The sequence below is a fragment of the Siphateles boraxobius genome, unplaced genomic scaffold (genome assembly GCF_051911475.1).
Source record: "Siphateles boraxobius isolate OS27281-9 unplaced genomic scaffold, OSU_SipBor_1 70, whole genome shotgun sequence".
NCBI lineage: Eukaryota > Metazoa > Chordata > Actinopteri > Cypriniformes > Leuciscidae > Siphateles > Siphateles boraxobius.
In genome coordinates, this window is record NW_027509198.1 from 812,501 (window position 1) to 829,836 (window position 17,336).

At 40.2% G+C, this 17,336-nt stretch overlaps 1 protein-coding gene across 1 annotated transcript in view; it reads right to left on the minus strand.

Moving 5' to 3' along the window:
- The window catches only part of LOC143724250 (NACHT, LRR and PYD domains-containing protein 3-like), a 391,005-nt gene that overhangs the window by 321,817 nt on the left and 51,852 nt on the right, over positions 1–17,336 (minus strand). Inside the window, exon 7 of the mRNA XM_077217230.1 lies at positions 14,709–14,879. Coding sequence (XP_077073345.1) covers positions 14,709–14,879 — 171 coding nt within the window. The remainder of the gene's footprint in view (positions 1–14,708; positions 14,880–17,336) is intronic.

Consider the following 17,336-nt stretch of genomic DNA (forward strand, 5'->3'; position numbering starts at 1 on the left):
ACACGACAAAGCCCAGCAGAACGCCAAACCAGAAGCAACCAAGTGAGCTTTTATTGTTTCTTAGATAACTATTATTTTACTCTATTGTTCATTTGACCTAGCCTGACTACGTCAGACTTCCTACTTCCGCTAATTTCATTTCGCTCCTGTAGTCAGTCTGAGATAGCAGCCTATCTTTCTGTTTTCCACCGGCCTGAAAACAGCCTGGCCAATCAACGAACAGAGGGCGGGCTGAAAGCCGTGACGTAGTCGGTAAGCGCCGTGTTTAAGATTAGGTCAGGGAAATCGAAAACGACCGCTGATATGGAGACGCGGATGCAATTCGCTCTGTTGTGGAGAATATTCCCGGCATTAGCAAACTGAAGCCCGAACACGAAGAGTGTGTATTAAACATTTTGAATGGAGGTGATGTTGTGGCCCTACTCCCTTTGGGAAAAGTTTAATTTATCAACTATTACCGATCGTCAGCGAGAAACTGGGGAGCCTTTTGACAGGTCAGTGTCTCTTTTCTTTTCCAGGTCTTAAATACCGTAAAACTTCAAATAATAGCCCGGGCTTTTATTTGCCCAAATCGTCGAACTGCACCGGCTTGTACTTGAGATAGGCGTCTAACTTATATGAGACAGGCCTTTATAGTTGAGATGTTGTTCATTGAGATGTTGTTCCTAGAGTCTATAATCTCTAAAAATCTCCAAATGCTCCACGTGAAACCGCGGTCTTCCGACCTCTTACTATCTTGTCGATTGATTTTTATGAATATGCGCGAGGGAGAGAGAGCAAGACAGCGCTCTTGTTGTTTGTAGACGTGGGAGTGCGCGCGCGGCCGGGGCGCGCGCTCTCTCTCTCTCTCTCTCTCTCTCTCTCTCTCTCTCTCTCTCTCTCTCTCTCTCTCTCTCTCTCTCTCTCTCTCTCTCTCTCTCTCTTCTCTCTCTCTCTCTCTCTCTCTCTCTCTCTCTCTCTCTCTCTCTCTCTCTCTCTCTCTCTCTCTCTCTCTCTCTCTCTCTCTCTCTCTCTCTCTCTCTCTCTCTCTCTCTCTCTCTCTCTCTCTCTCTCTCTCTCTCTCTCTCTCTCTCTCTCTCTCTCTCTCTCTCTCTCTCTCTCTCTCTCTCTCTGCTCGTTTGTGCCCTGTCAAGCGCAGCAGTCATTCTATTACATCACTCACAGATCAAAAAAGTCGTTTACAGCCATGTTCACTCGGGTATTTCGCTCGCATCATCAAGTGTTTACAGTGGAAGTTCGATCATAGATTTGAGTTCGATGCATGATGTCTGTGGTTCGATGCGGCTGTGTCGGCGCATAACATACGTCATAAACAAACTTATCTGATTGGCTTACGGGTAACCAATGATTTTAAACTTCAGTACGCGCCCCCTAGCGAGAGAGAAAACACTTCTCTATTATGCTATCCCAGACTCTGTGTACGAAGCAAAGTGAAGTAGCAGAGTCTGGTATTACCAGGCTAAATTTGACCTTGAACAGCCTCAAAATTATTTTTAGACTATTTCATAATTTCTCCAAAACACTTGTGAATCGCAGAAAGACACAAATACTCTCTCCAGTCGCTACAAGAAGTGTTGGATCTGCAGAGAGAGTTTCTACAGCTACAAAACACAAAACTGCAGTTAGAGATCGAAAAACTCAAAAAGCAGAAGGAAAATTAAGACCTTTACAACTTTCTTAACAACAAACTTCTGTAGCTACAGAGTGAAGGGAAATAACAGGTTAGAAATTTCTCCTGCCATTTATACGCCAAAAATGATCATTTAATTGTTCATGTTTATTCTTGTTAGAAGATTTTTTTTCATGACAAACCAAATGAAATGTAATTGTATTAATAACAGCTTGTAGAAAACAAGCTGATACCAATGTATTTTAGGTTAATGTAAGCAGCTTCTCGCAATACTCTCCTAAATGCGTAATAAACCTCAGTGCAAACATTAGCGCTGTAATGAGCGTATAGCCTACGGTTGTGTTTACTGTCCAGTGACAGCCCATCTTATCTCTACTTTCAGTGTCACAGGAGAGAGTCGGAAGATCATTTGTTGCTCATACGAGTTTATAATAGCATATGTTAACAAGATTTTCAAATGGAAAATTTCAGTCTGATTTGTCTATTTATTTTTAATATAGGCCTATTATTTATTAATTTATTGTTCTATTTTATTTAACATTTTTACATTTACCATGAATAATCAAACATATTATATTATGTTTGATATATTACTATATAATTGTGGCGAGGGGGGCGTGGTTCAGCGGAGTCTGTAGCAGGAGAGCGAGGGCGGAGCCGAGCGGTGAGTAAGTGGGTCAAGTTCAAATGACGAACACCTGTTTGTGATTTCAGTAATTGGCGTGAGGAGACCGCATATAAGCGGGCTGTGCTGATAACGGTGGAGAGGGAGAGACTGGAAGCTCGTGCACGCTGACGATCGGGACGAAATGTTCATGAAGCTGTGAACAGTGGAAAGAGTGCTGCCTCGTTGGTGATCTGAGAAGCTGTAGTCAGCGGGAAGAGTATTGCCTTACATGTGAAAATTGAGTGTTTTGTTTTGAGTTAATTTTGAGAGCGCAAGAAAGCGCTGTGCAAAGAGGATCTTTAATAAAGTGCACGAGCTCCACTACTTGCCGACCCCGAGTCTCCTTCCATCACACACACACGAACCCTGAGCTACATCACAATAATATATATTATATTACTTACAGGAGTAACGGAATAAAATAACAGACAGCTTGAACTGCATCTATAAGCTCTTCTTTTACCTAAAAGACTTCAGTTCTTTAGACATATATGATACTGCTGACATGTTTTTACACTCGCTTACATTTTAAGAGAGAGAACATTATGTGAAAAGATAACTTTGTTAGCGGCTCTTTACCATGAACCTGTCCTAAACAGCGCCGCTGTGTGCATTGGTCCATGTTGTGCATGTCAAATATCAGTCATAATCCATAAACGTAATATCTTGTGTTTTTTGTATCAATATTTATTTATTGATCCTTATTAATTTCTTTTCAAATACAGTTTCTGAATGTTATTTACATATAAAAACACTTATGTTATTCATGATCAAGTATCGTATTTAATGGAAACTTATTTTTACCGTTAGTAACGTGAGGCACAAGAAGTTAGAATGAAGGATAAACTGAAATTCACTAGCCTGGGTTTCCCAACGCTGCTAGTATAGGCAAGGGTGTAATCCATCGGAAGTTGAAGCCTCGCGGGAGCCGCCATTGTAGCAGATCTTCACCTGCTGTTAGCATTACATTGACTCCCATTCATTTTGGCGTCACTTTGACAGCGAATAACTTTACATCTGAGGCGTCCAAAGACTTCATTTGTCCATTATTTATTTCTAAAGAAACACGACAATGTATAAAAAGGCTCAAATACTTTGTATCTTACGTTTTGGCCCTGTAGAAGCAGTTTTTGTAGAAACAGGCTAACGATTGCGTCATAACCACAACTTTCTGTCGCACAATAGAGACATTACCGTATAGACAGGAGGAGAAGCTCGCAGGCAATCTTTTACTGTCTATGAGGCAATCGGGGGACATAGAGGCATAAAGTCAAGGGAGAAGCCCATAGATAAAGAGTCCATAAAAGCAACGGGACAAAATATTTCAACAATGTGTTTGAGGATTTAGGTGATTCAGGTTTGTCTTGGCACAGCTACTAGAAGATTTACAACTGTCAGACTGTAGTCACGCTCAGTTTGAGCCTGCGCAGTCGCTCAGACATCAGGAAGTGAGTGCAATAATCGGCTTCAGTTTTCTCCGTTGAAATCAATGGGGTCGCTGTGTCCATTTCTTTTACTGTCTATGAGTATAGGCAGTCTGGATTCCATGGACCAGATTTTGGCCTCAGCGAGGGGACCAATCACAGAACGGGGAGGGAGCAGCAAGACGATGACGACGTCTATGTGACACACCGAAGCAGTTTTGTTTATACCTATGGATCTAACATGGCAGCAGACGCGAAGTTACCTTTCGATGCAGCCTTAGATATTGTTCCAAGTAGTTTAGAACGCAAGTTTATTTAAGTCTTCTTCCTCGTCTAATTTCTGTCGCTCTATATACGTCATCTGGTATAATTGAAACGATTGGCTATGAGCTACGTACAGGCGCGTTTGATAAGACATTCGTAGCACCCAATAAACGGCTCTGGGCAATCGTAAACCACGCCTCAAATACGAGAAAATTAACATGTGGTTCCCAGACCCACGTCTCAATGAGACTAGGGGCGTTTCTCAATACCAAGTACGCAAACTTCGGACTTGCGTCCTTGGTAGTTCAGACTTGCCAAGTTCGACTCAGGAGAACGAACTCCCGAGGACGAGAGGACGCGAGTCCGGTTATTCTGCAAACGGAACAGCGCGTTCTTGATCGCGTCACTCACTGGCTACGGTTATCTCTTTATGTATATTTTAGGCAACAATAAAACCAAATATGGTATAAAATAAAACTCTGCCTCTTTTCATTAAAAAAAGTCTTAAACATAATAATGGCCAAACAAATGTGGTTCAGGCAATGCGTACATTGATTATCTTCAGTGAATTTACAACAACACAAAATATAAAACACAACCCTGACATTTAACAAACAGAGACAGGGTTGTGTCATTTTATTATATTATACATGTACAGTGAAGAGAATGTATAGTAAAATAATATATAAAAAAGTTTTAATGATCAATAATATCCAGTTTAAAAGTATAAGTAGCCTAATAGGTATAAGAAGCTATACAATGAGAAATAAAGCAAACAATTCAGTCAGACATAAGTCAGCTCCCTAATAGGCTACAAAGTTAAAGTTAAATAGCCTAAATATATAAAGTTATGAAACTTCACTTTCCCTCAGCCAAAACGATTCGCAATGGAACAAACTATAGATGAATGAGACCAAAGATCTTATAGACTTATTGGCTACACAAGACAAATTATATCTCATCTTAACCACAAGACTAGAGACATCAGAGCCAGCGGCAAACATCAGGAGGACTAGCCGAGGAAAAGCTGTTCCAGTCGGGGTTAATGAGCGCTGAACTCCCGGTGATCGCCTGGATCTGACAACTCCGAAAACGTCAAATACATTTTTCAAATAGGCGCTATCTTTATAAATAAACCACAGATTTGAACTTTAAACAGCTACATTCTCACCTGAAACACTCTTAAAATTACATTCGTGACACAGAAACAGTAGTATTTTTATATTACGCGGGTTTCCTTCTCTGCTATACGCTTATTTCACGCAGCCGCCATTTTGAAATCGAAAGCGAGGCTCCGGTGGGAAGAACCCCGGAAGTAAAGATAAACAACAATGTCTTGGACTACCAACCTGAAGCTGCTGCTGCGATTTACGCTATTGGATGTTAATATCCAATATAGGATATGTATATAGTTCGTTCCTGCTTCTTTTTTTACTTTCTGAAAAAAAAATTTATAAATGAATTTCACTGTATATAGTCTAAAGTATGAAAGAAATGTATGTACATTTTTAGAATAACTAATTTCTACATTAAACACAACAATACGCCATCGCATTCGCGGCTCTCCTATGATTAAAGGCGACACTTCCGGTTTTCTTCCCACCGGAGCCTCGCTTTCGATTTCAAAATAACGGCTGCGTGAAATAAGCGAATTGACGCTTGCTGGTTGGTGCGAGATGCATTCTGGGATACCTGGCTGTCTCAAGTCCGCACAAGTCACCTCTCGATGCATCCTCGGTAAAAGGGGGGAACCAGAACACATCCGGGGATTTGAACTGGCTAGATGTGAACTTTGAATTGGAACAGTACTTGGGCAGCAACTGATGACGTTTCACAAGTCCACAAGAACACGAGTACAGACAAGAACGCACATTGAGAAACGGCCAAGGTCTGACGTTAGCCAGGCTAGAAATTCACGGCATTTCAACACAACTTCTGCTCACGTAGTTGAAGGCTGCTATTGGTTCATCGAGACTAAACGTCATATTATGCGACTACGCATTACTGTATGGATAGTTTACGACCTACTAGCTACGTTCTGCCTCACGAACAAATGGTGCAACGGAATATAGTAGGGACAATATCACTGTAGGGTGCCTTTTGGTGTCCTGAAAATTAATAACTAATTTTCCATTATAACGTAACATACAAATGACTACGAAAGGGTGTGTTATATAAGGCTAAGTTGTTTTATTCATAGCAGTAGCATTATTTGGCTCTTTAGATACATTTTCAAGATTTTCTATAGTTTTGTATAAGAGGGTGTATGTTATTTTGCTATGTCCCAGGCACTGCTCATCAAATTTGAATGAAAGTAAAATAGTCAAATCATATTTATTTTTTATTTATTTTTTCCTATTAATATTTTGTTTAATAATATTACTCAAATTGAGTGTATTGATCAGTTTATAATAAAAACAATATTGTTATTTAATAAAAAGGAAGAGTTTGTCCATGTCCCTTAAATGGTTGTCCACCCTGTCGTATTGTGGAATCTGCCCCTTTAAGAATAGGCCACCCCCATTAGTAACACCAGGACAACAGATTTTTGTATCTCTATAGTGGCGGGAAATTCAACTGCTGAGGCGAGTAGCTGCTGATTTTACAACTAACAAATTTTCTTCATATGAGTTTGCTTACTGGTTTTGCCAAAGCTTAACATGTGCACCCTTTCGGCATAAAATATACTGGAAGTGATTCAAATACAATAATTTCCAAATATGTACGATATGTACTAAATATGTAATATACCAAATTCTCTTCAACAACTAGACTAACTATTTACCTAGTCACAGTTTGTTGTAAGCTAATATGCTAATTGAAGCTCAAAATGTCCACCCTGTCGGCCACTTAGACTCGATAGGGTGGACATACACATGACAGGGTGGACATAGCATTCATTTGTAGTTAATATTGCAATTTATAGAAATGTTATATTACATTTTATGGAAACATATAATATAATATAATATAATATAATATAATATAATATAATATAATAAGATAATATTTTGTTATATAAAAAAACATTAAATCATTGCTGTTCTCAGGACATGCCTCTGAGTGCGGCAGAAATTGCGGCAAAAAGTGTCCGGCAATACCAGTTTGGGGCAAGTTGTTCTACGTGTTGTAAATGTTACAAATTGACAGAATTGATTTACTACAATATTTCTTGGCCACAAATAAAAAACTAATTGTTACATTTAATGTACTTGCCTTGTGATGTTTTATTGTTATAATTTTCCTTATTTTTACATTTTGCTGAAAAGACTTTTTCATCTCAACCAGAGAGGCTGAGAGATTTATTTTTAAGAGATTTATTTCTTTAAGTTGAATAAATGTTTCATTGTCATATTTTGAAATGCTTTTTGTGTTCTGCTTTTTGTGTCCACTCCATCGTGTGCTTGTCCACCCTGTCGTGGGCTCGTCCACCCTGTCATCTTGGTATTTTTAAATAATATTTAAAATAATAATTTAATCATACCTATATAATCCATTGTGCTATGTGTGGGGGCAATAACCTGCAAACAAAAAACTGCATCCAAATAATCAAATATTTCTCCAAATAAGAAAAAATACATGTGCGAATTGTATGAGTTTCTTTAAAAACACATGATTTACATAAAATCTTTTATGTATTTATAATTTTAAAGCAAACAAATAACCCTGTTTAGGAAAGGGACATCATACCTTTCAGAAAGTATCATTTGTATCTTAATAATGCAATGAAAACATATTTAACAGTAATTTATATGTCCACGACAGGGTGGACATATCTATGCTTTATGCTCTAAAAAATGGCCCATAATTAAAAAAAAAAATTGTGGGAGCTCAGGTAATATGTTTATTATAGTATTTGAGTGTCTACTATTATGACATGACATAAAGTGAATGGTAAATTAAAATCAAAATGTGTGAGTATTGTGAGGGTTGAAAGGCACTCTATGGTGATATTGACCCAGTACAGAGTTAGTTACAAACTAGCTAGTAGTTACTAAGCCTCTAGTGTGGACTTTACGTTCCAATTTAAGAAAGAACTTACGAACGGCAGGTGCAACCCTACCCTGCAGCCGAACGCGATCTTCCTGATTTTAGACATCATTTTACCATGCCTCAATAATTCCCTTTCAATTATATCAGCTCTGATCAGGGCCGGCTCTAGCCTTTGGGTTGCCCATAGGCGAAATTAGGGTGGCCATACGTCCTTTTTTTGGCCGGACAGTCCGGATTTTAAGCCCCCTGTCCGGCGCAGCCTCAAGCTGGACACTCATTTGTCCTCCTTTTTGGAGTTGCGCTGAATTGTTTAAAAAAGTAACCTATAAAAACCCCGCATATTGATAGCGGCTCCCTGATGGCCGTACATTAGTTAAAATTTCCTGGAATCTAGAGCATGCGAGACAGAACATACTTTAGGCCAGGGGTCGGCAACCTATTTGTCATAAAGTGCCATTTTTAAGTTTCCGAGTTCATCACTGTGCCATTCGTGTTTTTACTGACTTCTTTCAGTTTTGTTAAAAGTGTTACACTTCCACTTGGCAACATAACTGCATCTCACTAATTTTAATGAAGACAACTGTGTGTTGAGCTTCAGAATGTAAGCTAAACTTTCAGTTTCATTTGCGCCAGTTTGCACGTCGGCTTGCTGAAGAGATGCGTGTTGCAGCAGCGCTGTCATATCTATAAACCGGGAGCCGTTATAACACTCGCAAGATTTTTTTTTTTTTTTTTACCAATTTGGGAGGAGTAAAATTTACATTTGTGACTTCAACAAGCATATATAATGCATATATGCATTTTGTTCATTTTCATCTGGAATATGTAAAAGTGTGCTCTCAATCAGAGGGCATTTGTCTCACGATTGGATAGCTTTCCAATCAGAGAAAAAACATGAAGTGATCAGGTACGCATGAACGGAGTTTCCACATGCATCGCAGTCATTTTAATATGTATGGAATGTTTAATAAGGACTCTATACACTTGGTTGAAATTTATAGCATTAACTATTTACAGCGGAACGAGCTTTAAGGTGTCAGTTGGATAACTTGTTTGCGCTGATGCGCAGTGGTCAGCGCGACCACTCTGTCCACTGGTTTGTTAGAGCTGCACGCTTTCATTGACCTGTGCAGTTTAATACTCACACTTTAATAATATTAATAACTCCTAACTTAATAAATCAAGCTGTTACTACAAGGAATTATTACATCAATATGTAGATCTGTATATAGGTGGGAGGTAGGCTCCTTTATCTGAATGAAATACATACACCCCTCTCGCGCTTGCTTGCGTGCCAGTGATTAACCCTCCGCGTGCCAGTGTTGGCACGCGTGCCTTAGGTTGCCGACCCCTGATTTAGGCTATGTGCTCCAAACCATGCAGCGCGCGGCAGAGAGCGAGACCTTGCGTGCCCTCAGCACAACCCCCCTGTCAACAAAACCGATTCCCCCGCCCCCGTTTAGAAACGATCGACAATAATCATCAATTCAATTTAATAATCAGGTTGACAAGTAATTAAACGTGGGGCTGAGGGGGCGCCTTAGGATGATCATGTTTAATAAACATGTTTTTATTTCGCTTGTCATTATAATTCTGTGGTAAAGGGCGACACTACAGCGCGCCCGCGCCCCCAACACATTTGTCGCCCTAGGCAACCGCCTACTATAGCAATCGCCGGCCCTGGCTCTGATAAATGGCGGTACATTTGGAAGCGTAATCCTTTTAGCCGGCTGGACCAAAGGCATTCCCGGGATAAACACATCGTTAACGACAATCCCTTTCACTACAACCTCATTACCTTTCCCTACACTATTAAGAAAAATCCCTACGGCACTATTCATTCTAGCTGCAGAAAACATGCTAGAGTATCCAACTACTTCAGCGACTGCAATTGTTTAATCCTCAACAGAACAACGCTCCGCAGGGATGACTTTAATGCCATGCCTCCCCATTCAGTTATCCAAACTTTGAGATGCTGCCATATCGACCAGCTTTCACTGATCGACAGCGTTTTCGGTCAGTGTCTCTACTTGCTCAACAATATGCTTGCCAAACAAAAGATTTACACAAACAAACCGCAAAAGATAGAAGAAAAACTCACTCATTCAACAGCGTTCTCTTCCACTCACACGCACTAACTCCATCTACTCACTCCCAACATCCACTCAGAGAGAGAGAGAGAGAGAGAGAGAGAGAGAGAGAGAAGGAAATAAGAGAGAAGGCTGGGTTATTTTGGTTTGCTTTTAGTTTAAAATCATATTGTAATGATCGCTTCAGCCGGCTGTTTTGAAGGGATGATACATTGGCTTCAATCTACAAACTCTGAACTGGTGAAGTTCTGAATGCTCTCAAGGCAAGCCATAATGCCTGATGATGCACCGTGTCAAACATCTGTTTATATGATTTACTGTGAAGACTAAAATTTCATCATGTAATATTATTTTCAGTATTATTATTACTTTTTATTTGTATACATAATAATTTGTTATCATTATATTTTGTGAATCATAGTGATCTTGAATACATGTTGGGGAGAGAGACATTGGGACAAGCTAGACTCCAAGAACGGGTGGGAGAGTGTGCTGGAAGAGTTAGAGACAAGAAATGTGTCATGAACTGCTCCAAGTGGAGTCAGTGTACTCAGCTCTCCATCATGTTTCCTCTGAAATCCTCCACCTCCCCCAGCTCCACCAGCCTAGATCTGCTACGGGATTTATGAATGTCTATTTATGCAGCAGCAGCAGATCTTACATAATCACAGCAGCATGTCTATGTATTTATTAGCAGTAGCTCTGCAGCCGCAGCAATAATCAACAGCATCATCAGCGTAGCAGATCTAGTCCTCGAAGCCAAATACATTAAAGGGGTCATGAACGGAGAAATCTAATTTTCCTTGAGCTTTTTACATATAAGAGGTCATTATACTATTTGAATATCCTGTAAGTTTCAGAACTGAAAACTTCCTTGTTATTCCAAAAACTTTTATTGTTACCAAGCCCAGCGAACGACTCGTCCTGGAACGTGCCTCTTGATGACGTAATAGAGTGGTTAAAGACCGTAATAGAGAGGTTAAAGACCGTAATAGAGTGGTTAAAGACCGTAATAGAGTGGTTAAAGGCCGTAATAGAGTGGTTAAAGACTGTAATAGAGTGGTTAAAGACTGTAATAGAGTGGTTAAAGACTGTAATAGAGTGGTTATAGACCGTAATAGAGTGGTTAAAGACTGTAATAGAGTGGTTATAGACCGTAATAGAGTGGTTAAAGACCGTAATAGAGTGGTTAAAGGCCGTAATAGAGTGGTTAAAGACCGTAATAGAGTGGTTAAAGACTGTAATAGAGTGGTTATAGACCGTAATAGAGTGGTTAAAGACTGTAATAGAGTGGTTAAAGACTGTAATAGAGTGGTTAAAGACCGTAATAGAGTGGTTAAAGACTGTAATAGAGTGGTTAAAGACCGTAATAGAGTGGTTAAAGACTGTAATAGAGTGGTTAAAGACTGTAATAGAGTGGTTAAAGACCGTAATAGAGTGGTTAAAGACCGTAATAGAGTGGTTAAAGACTGTAATAGAGTGGTTAAAGACCGCCTCTGCAGAAGAAAAACAACACCTACTTCACCATTGCAACTTTGGCCCCGCCCACTGGCGTGTTGAGATGACGAGAGCTATACAGGACGGACCACAAATAACATTACCTTCTAAAAGATCCTAATACTAGGAATGTGGTTATTTATTTTCAACACTGTGAATGTCTCAGTTGAGTATTATTTATTTGTATGCGGTACATTTCACTGTGGATTCTTTGCAAAGCCTGTGCCAAAATTGGGACTGTTTTACCAAACAGACTTTTACTATATGGACTCGACAGTAATGCCACAACATGTAAGTAACTGTTAATTCTAATGCCTGATCTAACCAGTTATTTCTGATATATAATGATTCATGTACAGTCAGATTTTCTGTCTATCTGCCAGTAAATCAAACCAGTGAGTGACTTAACAGATTATTGTCGTCCTACTAAGAGAAACATTGTGAAATAGACCCTTATCTAAACTGTGATTAAATTAGATATAGAACACTGTAATGGTCTAAATGTTATCTAGTTTTTATTATTGTATTTTTACTCGCTATTGCCTAAAAAGAGGTATCTGGGTCAAGTGCAATACCACTAGGAGACGCTTGAGGGCACTGGTGCATGGTGGCTACCGGGTTTAAGCTTAAGTCAGTTCATTTGGCTGAGGGACCTAATATTGCCATATTCAATAACATGTTAACCCTGAGCGGTCTAAGGTGTTTTGGGGTCCTTGAGCTGTTTTGACATGCCCTGACATTTGTGCTTTTTTCAGTTGCTTATAAACATATTAATGGCAAAGGTGTCATTACACTCTAGTTCGCACAAACAGGGCGACCGTAATATTTGAGCAACATGTATGTACATGTTTGTATTTTTAAGAGAATATAATATCATCTTAGTTGATAATTCAATATACCTACTTTATTTTTGACAAAACGTTCTATTCTGTGAGAACATATAACATATGAGCAGAAATTGGCGAACAAAAGCTTATTTGATGTGACAGTAGTCTATTTTACTGTAAAAACTTTAAAATCTATCCAAAACTAGTAACAAAATCTTGTTTAAACATTCATATTTCATCTGTAACATCGTTTTTATGATATATTAATATAGGGCATATAAATGTTAATTTGCAATTTAATATGTTGCTTCTACAAAGACATTTTATTTGAACATATATCAGTCGATTTGTACTCATATCAATATAGCAATATAGTTTGGGAAAAGCTAAACTAGTAGATGTGTTCATGTTCATGTAAAAATAGCATGTTGTAGTGCCTGTAGTAAACAACAGCGCGCATCTGTGCCGTTCAATCACACATAGACACGCGATTCATATTTAAACAGTCTTTTTGCGGTTTACATACACTATATTGCGATTAGAACAAAGCCCTTAAGAAAAAAGAACTTACTATTCACAATCCTCAGCTGGATCCATTGCTCCTTGAAATGAAACCAAAACCAGCACTTCTGAGGTAAATTTTTCCAGGAATATTTTACTATTACACTATTATTATTCCTCACAGTGTCGCATCCATTTGTAAAGTACATGAATCTGATTAAGCTTGGTGTGTTTTAGCGAGTTGATGTGGGCAGGTTTATATTGGATCGCCTCAGATAATTTGTGTTCCAATAGCGCGCGCTCTCAGTAGCGTGATTAGCAGATAATGAGTTGCCATGAGAATGACTGATATCTCTCTCTTTTTATACAGATTACATAAACAGAGAAAATTTATTTTAGTTTTGAATTAGATAATTTAAAAGTAGACACTTAAATGACTATAAAGATATATTGCTCTTACCTGTGTGACTAGTATTCGCTGAGTTTTGTTTAAGTTTAGAGACGTGCTCCAGAAAAGATGTTCACTGAGACGGAGAGGCAGAAAGCATACCGTTTATTTTCTTTATTTTACAAAACCACAATGTTTTGTTGTGATTGTAAGTGGACACATAAAAAGGTAGACATTTAACAGTTTATTTTTTCATATATCTTAAGTCTGTATGACCATAAATGACGTTGTATTTTAAGTCTATTTTGCTGCTATGTGAAAAAAAATCTAGCAAAACACGCCGGCACGTTTGTCGACCCCAGAGGCTTAAAAAATCTATTCTGAGTTGTCATAATCAAAATATATTTAAAAGTAAAGAATATCTAAAAATATCTTCTGTTGTACCAAATACCTTTGACTGGGAGCCGTTCTAGCCACCATTCGACTGTAAAATGAAGGAGGGAGACGAGAACGCGCTTCCTGGATCATTGATTGGAACATTTACTTGTAAAAAACGGCCTGATGGAAGTGTTGATAAAAATAAAGTCGTCTGCATTGTCTGCAGCAAGGAATTTGCATATCACCGGAGTTTGTCAACTCTTAAGTGCCACATCAATGCAAAGCGTCCAGGAGTTAACGTTAATCCGGAGGTACGACCTAGCACGTCCCGTGATACCAACTCTAGCAGTCAACGTCATCTTCAAACCACAATGGAGCAAACACTGAAACGCAAATTTAGCAAATCTGTATTTGACCGAATGAGCAATGCCCTTGCTAAATTGATCGCAATGTCCTGCAAACCAGTTTCAGTGATAGAAGACAGAGGGTTAGCAGAAGTTTTGCAAATTGCCTCTTCAGACATAACATATAACCCGCCATCGCGAAAAACCATTATGTTATAAATCCAGCAGCAGTACGACACTGAAAACAAAACAAAAGGAGATGTATTGGTGGGAGTCGTGGGAGTGGAATATATTGCGCATACAGGGGATCACTGGACTTTGATCACTGGATCACAGTTTTTGAACTTTAATGTGGTGGGTGGTGATGGCGCAGTGGATAAGACACATGCCTTTGGTGTGAGAGACCCGGGTTCGAATCCACTGTGAGACACCAATGTGTCCTTGAGCAAGACACTGAACCCCTAGTTGCTCCAGAGGCGTGTGACCTCTGAAATATAGCAATTGCAAGTCGCTTTGGATAAAAGCGTCTGATAAATGTAATGTAACTAATTTTGATTATTCAATAATTCATTTGAATTGAAATATTTAAAATACTTTAACAGCAAAAATTATGTATGCGATTAATTTAGATGAATTAATCACAGACTATGTAATTAATTAGATTATTTTTAATCGATTGACAGCCCTAGTTGTAAAACAACTTACCTCAGTATCTCCAATTTACACTTTATATTCTTCAGTCCAGTACAGAGCATCTTCCCTCCTGAATCCTGCAGTTTATTATTGTTCATGCTCAGCTCTTTCAGATTGGTATCTGATCCAAGAATAGTAGCCAGAGCTGAACAGCTTTTGTATGTTAAGCCACAATCATTTAGCCTGCAAGAGAAATAAATTACATCACGAAATTAGGTGGAACATTTTTATATACAAATATAAAAAAACAGTGTGTTGTATGATATCAATACTGCTGTGCTTCATCCTCTGCTAAATAAACCCTATAAAGCCTAATGTATCATATTTGATACATGAATGTCTAAGACCTCTAAATTATAATTTTGATCAAAACTTGGCCGAAAAAAAATCTGCTGAATATCTACTACATGCCTTCTGTCATCTGATTAGTAGTTCATACATTTTAGCAAGTAAATGGCCTTTCAGTTCTAAATCAGTAGTTATTTTTTCTTCTTTTTTTTTTTTGCTGTGAAATCATTACAGATTAAATTAACCCAAGAGAAGAAACCGAAGAATTTCTTTATAGTTATTAATGTTTTAAGATTACAATTATTAGATTATAGCAACTTTTTTTTTTGAAGAAAAAAAACATGTAAAATTGTATATATCAGATATGATTCAACAGGCTTTTGATAAACGTTTATTTGTATCTCTCAATCATCTATGTATTGCATTGCAATATGTTTTGTCCACCAAAATTAAAACTACAGAACGTCCTGGTTGCGTATGCAACCCACCGTTCCCTGAAGGAGGGAACGGAGGACGTAGTCGACGGTCGACTGAATTGGGAGATCGCTAGAGAGCCTGTCTTCTTCGAGTACTATTGAACGAGCCAATGTAATTGGCGTGCGTGATTCGCATCACACACTCCGCCCCCGCGGCGCGGGTATAAATACGGAAGTGGATGCACGCACTAGTTGCTTTTCGCTGAGGAGCCGAGAGTAACCCGGGGTCAGCGGTGGTCCAGCGGTAGTGGCAAGGGGACTACGTCCTCCGTTCCCTCCTTCAGGGAACGGTGGGTTGCATACGCAACCAGGACGTTCCCTTTCAGTCGAGAACGTCAGACGTAGTCGACGGTCGACTGAATTGGGATCACCCATTGAACACGCCACTAACGCTGCCACCTTCCAGTGCCTAAACCAAAGCCTCCTGATGCCCCCGCAAACTTAAGGCCGGGAAGGACAGGGCTTAGGCCAGGGAAGTCACTGCTGTTCCTACAGGACCACTGGGAAAGCGTTCCCCGTACGTTGGAAGGAAGGGACGCTGCGGAAGCCACATCCAACCCAGAGGGAGGTAATGTGGAGAATACACATATGAACTGGGCGGAAACCGGGCAGTCTAACATATGGAATGTCACTGGGGTGGCTCCAGCCTAAGACGGGGGGAGACACACCGGACAGTGACGGCAGAGAGACTCTGCCGAGGGAAGACACGGGCTCACCGCAGGGAGCCGTATCGTGGAAGAATACACATATGGGGTCACCGAAGGGACCGCAACATATGGACCCAGCCTAACACAGGTTCCACACTGCTTACGAGTGGTAGGCCTAACACCAGACGTTCCGCACGTCCGACGTCGGAGGGGTGTGGAGGAACTCAACAGGGTTCAATTTTAAGGGAACTCAACTGGAGTAGAAAGGCGCACGTATCCAGTCCATAGGAGGGGAATGGCGCAGCAAGCCGACACTTGAACCGGGCTCACGGTGAAACTGGCTTCATGAGAAGGGAGCCCACGGGAAGCAGCGGTTCAACTAGGTGTCGTCCAGCCCCCAACTCTAGAATCTGTTTAACAAAGTATATCGTCAACGCCCAGACGGAGCACTTTACACTCATCATAGAGGAGCTCAACACCTAAGTGGACATGTTGCATCTCGGATCTTTGCCGAAATGAAGGCAAGCACTAAGTGCAACTTTGCATGGAAACAGCCTTCCCTCTCTGCTGAATTCCAACAGATACTTGAAGAGCTGGTCTGAGGTCTATGACTTTCATTCTGTACACATCCAAGCGAACGGACAGAGAAGCCAGGGCTGGATCTGCCTCCTCCAGGGCAGCGCTTGCAGGCTCACCACCTGCTCCTATTACGGGAGAGGTAGGAACCTTGGGCACAATCCGAGCTGGGGTCTCAGCTTGTGAGAGTTAGCCGGCCCAGACTCCAGGCACAATACGTTGACCGAAAGCGAGCAAGTCCCTACCCTCTAGTAGAGACCACGCGAGCAGGAGAACTGATATAACAGAATTTTTAACTCACTGCCTGCAGTGGCTCAGGGGCGGTCTCTGCAGTGCAGTCGCACCAGGGACAAGGCCCAAGAGGATAAAGAGGGACACAAGGATTTACAAGACCTTGCTCCTCAGGAACCTGACGATCAGAACGTGCTTCTGCATACTTCTGCAACACGATGAGCGTCGTTTAAACACCGAGGCAACATCATTTTGAGGGTGAAGGAAAACAGCCTACTGCAACCCATTTTGCAGGAAAGAGAGCACTGAAGTGATCGAAAGCTTTCAGGATCTCCTCTGGAGAGAAGACGCACTCAACGACTAGGTTCCACTTCTAAAGGCGTAAGCACTCTACCCAATTCTAGGGGGTGCTCGCAGAAGTG